The sequence below is a fragment of the Nansenia antarctica genome (assembly GCF_963989245.1).
Source record: "Nansenia antarctica genome assembly, chromosome: 8".
In the NCBI taxonomy this organism is placed as follows: Eukaryota; Metazoa; Chordata; class Actinopteri; order Argentiniformes; family Microstomatidae; genus Nansenia; species Nansenia antarctica.
This window is the reverse complement of record NC_137678.1, coordinates 15,998,545-16,008,300: the sequence shown is the minus strand read 5'-3', so window position 1 is coordinate 16,008,300 and position 9,756 is coordinate 15,998,545. Positions and strand designations below refer to the sequence as shown.

The 9,756-nt window shown below is 43.1% G+C and overlaps 1 protein-coding gene across 1 annotated transcript in view; it reads right to left on the bottom strand.

The window, feature by feature from the left end:
- Positions 1–466: 466 nt before the first annotated feature.
- LOC308163924 (piwi-like protein 2) overlaps positions 467–9,756 on the bottom strand; it is a gene marked incomplete at both ends in the record, with an annotated part of 29,347 nt that continues 20,057 nt past the window's right edge. The window contains 5 exons of the mRNA XM_080538098.1: positions 467–623; positions 761–868; positions 1,185–1,438; positions 3,889–3,994; positions 4,452–4,540. Of these exons, the coding sequence (XP_080394224.1) occupies positions 467–623; positions 761–868; positions 1,185–1,438; positions 3,889–3,994; positions 4,452–4,540 (714 nt within the window). The remainder of the gene's footprint in view (positions 624–760; positions 869–1,184; positions 1,439–3,888; positions 3,995–4,451; positions 4,541–9,756) is intronic.

Here is a 9,756-nt window from a genome sequence, read left to right as displayed (position 1 = left end):
CTTATATGGATATATGTAAGCAGGAAGGATGTCGAATGTTCCAATGTCATATTACAGCACTGAGCTGCGTTTTTCCAGAGCCGAAATAACAGACCAAAGCCAAGCCGGATCTAAGAAAACTTTTTAATTTGCAAGAGCAGTGAGCAACCGAACTCCAAGTAAAAACAAACAAAAATGCAATTTTTCAGTGCAATACAGTATGTGCAATTTTTCAGTGCAATTTAAAGTAAAAAAATAGAGACGCTGCTGCTTTTTTTTAAAGTAAAAAAATAAAAGAATATATTCTTTATATAAAAGAATTAAGGTTTTTTAACAGCACTGAGAGCGGAGCAAAGAAAACAACCAAAAATTGTCTGACAAAAAAGACGAACAGGAAAGACATTATTTTAACATCGGCTCAACAGAACTTGTGATCCGTTTGTTGTATTGACTGTGGTGGGTGGGGGCCGCTGGCTAGAGGCATAGATCAGAGGAAGTAGAGCTTGTCTGCCAGCTGTCTCCCTGGCACCGTGTGTAGGTACTGGCCTGACAGGTACGCCAATTTGTGGGCATACATGCATGGCGCTGGCACACGGATGGTTCCGGGCCAATTCCAGTACAGGTGGCACATCTTGAAGGTCAGCCTGGCATGAGACCCAAGGGTTGTATGATGTTAATTCGGCGACAACAAACGTACCCACTTCATCCACCAACCTATGACATCATCCATAACTAATAAGTGAAAACCGTTATTTCTCCAACCGCCAACTGGTTCCATTACCTCTGCAGGTGGTCTGGACTGAGATCGGCCGTGTTGTAGATGATGATGTAGTGGGTGGGGAGGCCACAGCCGTGTCGGATCACATGTGCCATCAGGAAGAAGTCCACCCTGGAGAATAATAACATGTTGTGATATATGAGAAGGCATTATAGGAGGACTTAAAAAAGTATGACAGAAAAAAGTATAACATCTAATATAAAAGTAATAATAGAAACAGTGCATGCGGTCTTGTTCTCAGTGCAAATCAGCCTGACGTTCCAGTTATTAGGCGGACGTCCTTATCCAGAGCGAACTACATTAAGTTCATCCGCCAAAAGTAAGTGACTCTCTACAATAGGTGCGAGCAGCCAAAAGTAAGTAGGGAAGAAAGACTCTCTCTAATAGCTGCTAGCAGCCACTGCTGGGGAAAGGGAACAGGACCAACCATTCCCTGTTGGTGACGGTGTGGTCTAGTACGGTCCCGGGTGGGGCGGTACCAAAGCGGTCTCCGGAGCAGGAGTACAGTGTGGTGTTGATGCGTTTCTTGACCACGATGAAGACGAGCTTGGGCTCGTAGTTGGGGAACATCTCGAAGCACTTGAGCAGCTGTGGGATCTCGTAGAGCTCCACCGCCTTCAGCTGGCCGTCCGAGACGCCGTCCCGGTACACCACAATCTTCTCTGGGAAATTGTGATTCACCTGGCAGAAAAAAAAATGAAGTGCATTAGTGCAGTGTTTCTCAACCCTCTCCTCGGGGCGCCCCAGCCGCTCCACATATTTGATCTGTTCCACCACCAGCACTCCTGATTCAACTAATCAAGTCCAAATCATAATTGCTTTGGACTTGATTAGTTGAATCAGGTGTGCTGGTGGTGGAACAGATCAAATATGTGGAGCGGCTGGGGCGCCCCGAGGAGAGGGTTGAGAAACACTGCATTAGTGTATGCAGTGGGCGATTTTAGCATGGCATTTCAGGAAGGGAAGTTTTGGATGACGACTGTGTGGCCCACAAAAAATAAAGGTAGTCTACGGTAGGCATATGCCATGGGGCTGCGCTGTGAGTACCAGGGAGCAGAAAGATTTGATCTGAGTACGCTTCATATGCTTCAGCGCGATAGAACGCTACATTGAGGTTGCAACAAAGTAAAAAGACGAGACAGACACGTGTCTTTGGAGAGGGATTTTGGGCGTCATCGTCGATGTCAATGTGTCTAACTATTTGCAGTTGAATGAGCCTGGCGGACATCCTGAAGAAGTCACACCCACACCATTTGTCAATTCCTTTGCGATTGTAATGTGGCTGAGGAAATCACACCCTGGCCACCCCTATGTGTAATGTATCTCACACCTTGTCCTTGTTTGGAAATTATATTTAAATTGAGGGACAGCGTTATTCTTGGAGTTTTGGGTTAGGCCTGTCGCGGGCACCATTCTCCTGTGTGTTCTTGACGCACGTTAATGCATGGTTAAAACTTAGTCACATGTTGCTTTGAAACTATTACGTTGGTTATTATATTTTGTTGATTAATTATTCAAATTTTCTGTTAAAACAGCACAACATCATCATGACCAGGTTATCACAGAGTTTACCATCAATGTCTAATGTTCACATGCATTGTTAATGAGACGGAGAGAGTCAGCAGTTTCAGCTACTGGCCTGAGTGTAAACTTACTCAAGCCGATTTATCTTAACGTGAGGGCATGGTGAAATAGCATTTTGAGTATTCTTAATGGAATCTAGGATCCGATATGATCGAGTCTGTCACATAGGGATGAGCAAAGCATTGTCAATCATTATTAACCATGAAATGTCTTTTGGAGTCAGACATAACGTAATGTTAAGTTGTGTAAGTCACGTGACCACATGTATGAGTTTGTTCGATCATGTCCATGACCGAAATAATTATGGGGGAATAAATGTCTTAAATTTGACCCGTCATCTATTCTTCAGTGTTTTATTTTCATATTTTATATCTTCAATAATTCGCATGCTTTATCGAAATACAAGCATGGAGCACATTGTTAACATGTAGGAACGTTTTTATCAATTGTATTTCTTTAAATGTCAAATATCATCAGAGCAGAGGCTTTAACACACTACAAAAGCCAAAGCATTAACACACGCAAAGTAGGCTAGGCTAATTAACAGGGAGGTCTATGAACATACAGCCCAGAACATACACATTCTCCTAGGTCTGTTTGTTGTGCTCCGCGATGCTATGGCGATATGCACCATCTATGGCACTATTCAGATCGGACGCAGAGCTTTCATGCTTCTGTTCTTCTGACAGATGTTTCATGTCTTTGAATACATCCAATGGCCAAACAGAGTCTCTGTCATGCCAGATTAAGTCTGACCTGGCCAAATAGTGTCCGTCTGATGTAATCAATATTTTTCGAATGCCATTGCTATGCACTTATCTAGTCTTATTGCACTTGAATAGCATTAAGGTTGATACGGGCTCACTAGTCAGCCATAGCTTTTATGTTGGCATGGCCATTTTATATGAAAACACCTGCTAGCATGCTATTTTTTTATTTGGCAGGCGGACATAATCTGGCATGACATCTCCACCAATAGCATACACGGGAAACAGAGCAGTACATGTTTCGAGGTGCTAACCGTTAGCCGTCTCTGTTTGTCAAACCATTCCTCTTTGGATGTACGGGTCACTTTATGTGTGGCCCTAAACGTTTTATCTCCAACTTCTCTTCCAAAGGCAATGTACTCATTGTACACACGCTATAATAAGGATTGTGAGTCAAGTTTATTATATGTATGCACACCAATACTTTGCTCTATAAGCAAAGTAATGGCAGCTTTCACTTCTGGCATCTTTTTTTATCAATAAGCTGGCCAGCATCGATGGCTTCTATCCTTCCCTGTCCTCCTTGTTAACGCCGCGTGTGCTATTGCTTACCGTTGTCTTTCCAGCCACATGCGGCTACTATGGTTGTAGAACCATGCCAGAGCACCCCTCCTCCCGCCATGAGCATATAGACAAATGACACTTCTAAGATTATAAAGTAAATACTGCATCAGGCATTTATGCTAGGAAATTAAGCGAGAAAAACCCAACTAGTTTTCTATACATAATTATTATTATCATACACAAACACTGACTTCCATGAGACTTTGTGATGGTTACCTCGTAGTACTTCTCCAGCGCAGCCAGCAGGCACTCCCTGAATCCATCGATGATCTCCTCGTTGGGCTTCTGGAATGTCACTTGGGAGTACCACTTGGTCATCAGGCTGTGAGAGGAAGGTTAGGAGACAATGTCAACATGTGACGGCAGCTGGTGAACGCAGGAACAACTCGACAACCGGCAAAATGTTCGGAATTTTATTCTGGAAAAATGTAAATCAATTTCAACGTTGTTGGAAATCAATGACGCACTCGCCAAAATATTGCAATGCAGTGGATTCGCTGAGTAATCCCCACGACTACCTACTACCAGTTGCTGTCACAAATAAGTCTGAAGGGCTTTCTTAACCATTTTAATTGCATTCACTACCCTTAGTGTGTAGCTATGTCATTTGAGGAGAATGTCAATGGCTTGTAAAAACATAATTTACATAAAGGCAAAAGTAATTGTGTATGTTCCTAGATATGTTGTATCCTTTGTATGGGTCAATATGATTATGTCTTAAGTAAGAACAAATAACATTTTCCGGCTTGAATCGGACAATTAAGTTATATCCTATTTACCTGTTCTGGCTTGCGACAAAGCCCATGACGGACCGGTTCTTCTTGCTGGTGTCGTGGTGGACGTCAACCCCGATCACCATCAGGTGTTTCTATTGAGAAAACTCCTTCACTTTAAAATATAGATTTTTCATTACAAACAACAACACATGGATGACGTCAGACTGGGGTGAATCTGGAATTAAGTTTGTGCCTTGCAGCAAAGCAGCAAAGCTCTCCAGCTCATCCAGAATGTAGTCAAACTTTCAGCAATATTATTCCAGTCCGAGCCACCAGGCACCACGGTGGCAGGACAGTCTGTTCTGCAGCCTAGTGGCAGCACGCTTTAGTACACCCTAGTGGGAGCACACCCTAGTGGCAGCACACCCTAGTACGCCCTAGTGGCAGCACACCCTAGTGGCAGCACGGTTTAGTACGCCCTAGTGGCAGCACACCTTAGTGGCAGCACGCCCTAGTGGCAGCACGCTTTAGTACGCCCTAGTATGCCCTAGTGGCAGCACACCCTAGTGGCAGCACGCCCTAGTGGCAGCACACCTTAGTACGCCCTAGTGGCAGCACACCCTAGTGGCAGCACGCCCTAGTACTCCCTAGGCTGTGCAAGGTTAACAACCTGCTGCTGAACAAGTCAAAGACCCAGGAAATCATCGTGGACTTCAGGAGGAAAAAGTCTGAGGTCCAGCCCCTGCTCATCGATGGAGAGAGCGTGGAGAGAGTCTCAGCCCTCCGATTCCTGGGGGTGCACATACAGGATGACCTGTCCTGGAAGAACAACACAGCAGCCACCATCAAGAAGGCACAACAGCGGCTCTACTTCCTGAGAGTCCTCAGGAAGGAACACATCAAGCAGGAGATAATGGTGGCCTTCTACCGCGGCGCAGTGGAGAGCATCCTCACCTACGGCATCTGCAACTGGTTCTCCAGCTGCACAACCGCGGAGAGAAATGCGCTACAGAGAGTCGTGAGAACAGCCCAGAAGATCACCGGCGCCCCCCTCCCCTCTCTGGAAGAGCTGTACAACACACGCTGTCTCAGGAAGGCCTCCAAGATCTCCAGAGACCCAACCCACCCTGGGTACGAACACTTTGCCCGGCTGCCCTCGAAAAGGCGGTACAGGACCATGGCCGCAAGGACAAACAGACTGAAGCACAGCTTCTACCCCAGGGCCATCCAGGCCCTGAACACAGCAAAGACCTAGGTTCTGGGCCCTGGACAGTCTGGACGGATTGATGGCAGCTGCTGGATTGAAAAAATCAGGTGTAGTGCTGAGGCACAAATATGTACATTTCAAGCCTGCAAACTGCGACACTTTAAATGAATGTGCAATAACACTATGTGCAATATGACAACCCTAGTCGTCTATCTGTACAGTATAGTATAGTGGATAGTGTACATAGCCTTTATTTATGTAAACCAGCTCCTTCCCTTCTTGTTTTTTTTCCTTTTTTTTTCTTTCCTAGCACCAGGGGAGCCACCCCTCCTAAATTTCGTTGTTTGGTACCTGTACTATAGCAATGACAATAAAGACCATTCATTCATTCATTCATTCATCCTAGTGGCAGCACACCCTAGTACGCCCTAGTGGCAGCACACCCTAGTACGCCCTAGTGGCAGCACACCCTAGTACGCCCTAGTGGCAGCACACCCTAGTGTAAATATCGGCGCACACCACACACAATACGATCAAGGCTGTTCAATCCAAGATTTTTTTTCTTTTTAAAATTAAAAGTTTTTGTAACAAAAACGTCAATAAAAACATTTTTTTTGCCCATGATTTGGCGGCCCACTTGCAGTACTCTCGCGGACCACCAGTGGGCCGCGGCCCATAGGTTGGGAACCGCTGCCCTAGTGGCAGCACACCCTAGTGGCAGCACGCCCTAGTGGCAGCACACCCTAGTACGCCCTAGTGGCAGCACACCCTAGTACGCCCTAGTGGCAGCACACCCTAGTACACCCTAGTGGCAGCACGCCCTAGTACGCCCTAGTGGCAGCACACCCTAGTACGCCCTAGTGGCAGCACACCCTAGTACGCCCTAGTGGCAGCACACCCTAGTACGCCCTAGTGGCAGCACGCCCTAGTACGCCCTAGTGGCAGCACGCCCTAGTACGCCCTAGTGGCAGCACACCCTGGTCACCTGCTCCTCAGGCCCTGCCTCTGGTCAGGGGGAAGGAGGTCCCCACCCAGACCACAGCTGCTGAGTGAAGGGAACATTCTATGACACTAACTTAACTTCCCTTCTTCAGGCTGCAAACTGTAAATGTAAATTCTGTTGCATGAATATTCTTTGTTTTATGTGATTGAATAGTAAAATTCAGTTTGGATAATTATTAAGTCGATTGTCAAAAATAATCGATATCTATGGGCCAATTTGATCTCATTTCATTTTAGTCACATATGTATTGGCTCATTAGCCCAGAGGAAACATAAATCACTGACTTCCATGTCTACATATAACATATAGCTTGTCCTACTAACATAAATCCTATCACATACATATTATTTATTTTGTGTTGTTTCAGTATTAATAATGGAAAATTATGTTTATTTATTTATTTTGTGTTGTTTCAATATTATGAATGAAATATTATTAGTACGGTTGATACTGACATTTATGAATTAATTAACTGGATTATATAATTTAAGTATAATTGTTCTCACTTGAAAGTGACGGATAGGGGTAGGACATGATAAGCTTAGGCTTCATCCTACTCCCTTTCCAAAATTAATAGGTCTGTACTCTTCGTATTAGTTATTTGTTCTTTTATTATTTTAAATCATGTTAGAAATAAAAAGATTCATTCATTCATTCACATGATCGTCTTCCCAACAACCAAATAAGAAAATGACACCCCTGCACATGGCACATAAAGTTATAAGCGTGCCTGTTTGCATCTATGATTGATTTATTTTTCATTTATTTATTTTATTATCACTACATATCTTCCGCCGTAGACTGACCCATCTCTTAAGCCTACATATTGACTGTCCCTCCTAAAGACCTCTTCATCCCTACTACCCCCCTGTACAGTTTCTCTACTGAAATAAGTAGTAGTAGTACTTCTAGCATTGTGACTGCCAATGGCCCCTGGTCCTAGCATAGATTTGTTTTTATTATGATGACTGATGTAAAGATGATTCACTTACTTACAACTACTTGTTGCAAGTCGCTTTGTATAAGGCATCTGCTAAATGTCCAAAATGTAATGTAATGTCGGCTTGGTATTAACTGCCATCCATAACAACATTGCAAAATTACAATTCTTACAATGCTGCTTATATATCATGCATGATTTTGATTGAACCAAGCAAACACCGTCACCTCTCCAGTCTGTTTAGTCTGATTTTAGTCTCAGAGATAATTGTCTCATCTTGTCTTAATCAAACAATATGAAAATGTACACTGCTCCAAAAAACTAAGGGAACACTTAATCATCACAGTATAACACCAAGTCAATTAAACTTCTGGGATCGATCTGTCTAGTTAGGAAGCGTAAACGATTGTTAATCAACTTCACCTGCTTAGGTGCAAATGAAAGCGACAACAGGTGGACAGGAGAGGCAACAGCAAGACAACCCCCAGAAAGGAAATGGTTTTGCAGGTGGTGGCCATAGACCAATTCTCTCTCCTTATCCTTCCTGACAGATCTTTCTCTTGTTTTGCATTTTGCTAGTGACCTTGTCACTACTGGTAGCATGACGCGGTACCTGCAGCCCATTCAGGTTGCACAGGTAGTCCAGCTCCTCTAGGATGGCACATCCATACATGCCGTCGCAAGAACAGGGCTTAAAATGGGAAAAAATCCTGTGCCTGAAACTTTTTCTTGGGGAGGGGGGTCACAGTTTGAGATATTGGGAGAGCGGGTACAGAAGACAGCTTGTCTCAATGTTTAAATGCATTAATACTATTTTATAGTCAATACAAAATATATGTCTCAATGTTAAAATGCATTAATACTTTAAATGAATGTGCAACAATACTATGTGCAATATGACAACCCTTGTGTACATAAGGTTCAGATATAGGAAAAGTTAGGATATTTATAGCATAGAGTACAGCACAGTGTTTTATTGTATAGTAGCAGGGGTGAAAGTGGTTTGAGTTTCTTACAGGAACTATAGGCTACTACCCCAACCTTCATCGTTTCATATTGTTCTCCTCCTGCCCCCAGCTTCATGCATCCCTGAACACACACATCGTGGTGTTGGTGTCGAAATTAGAAACACTTTAGGGCTGCCATGTTTCACCAAAAGTTTGGAGTGAGAGTTTTTGGTGGTGGAGCGACCCAAAACGGTGCACGTTTTGGTAGCGGCGGCCCCTCTCTCCCACACAATTATTTGTGCTAGTTTCCTGCAATTTTAAACCAGCACAAGAAATGAAAATAATTGGAACATTTGATAAAACAAGAGAAATTCAGATAATAAATTCAGATAATATATCTTAATAAACAAATACAGTAGCCTACAGAGTCTAAAACTAAATTGGGCCTCATCAAGTGAACTCAACCCCTTGGTCAGCAGCAGAAAGACCCTTGGTCATCATCTTATACAGTGCATAGATGGCTATCATGTTATACAGTACATACCAGGGTTTTTCCTGGGTCAGAATCAAGCCTTGGAGGTTGATGTTGTGCGCACGCAGTGCGCCCACATTTTCTTTGAGGGACCCCCCAATTGTTGTATTTGTATTGTAAATTGTAATTATTATTATTATTAATAATAATAATAATAATAATATGATGCGATTTGAAAGTACCAGTAGGCTACCAGATACGTATGCACATATTTTGTTACCAGGGTTGCCAGATGGAATTGACAATTTCCAGCCCAACCAGTCTAAAAGCTGCCGAATCCACCCGTCCAGTGTGAACAAAAGTAGCCCAATCTGGCAACACGGCTTGCTTATGGAAGCATATAGTGGACTAAATTCAAATGTTAATGCAATTTGAGATTGCATTTGCATGTTCCACTTTTGCATGCATTCTTTCAGACAATATTCAAATTCAAATGCAATTCTAATGAGCGGATGTGTTTCCTAGAACATATAAATGCAATTGCGTATCACATTATTGCATTACAATTTGAATATTGACTCAAATAACACAGGCAAAAGTGGCAAATGAATATGCTATTTTGGGATTGCATAGTAATTTTCACATTAGAATGAACTTTTGAATTTTGTCAGCTACAAAGCAGCGCATGACTTTGAAAATTAAATGTCAAATGGCTTTGCATTATCATTTTAATATTGACAGCGAATGTGCACATCAGGTACATGAAAATGAAAATGCAAATCATTAGAATTGCATTTGA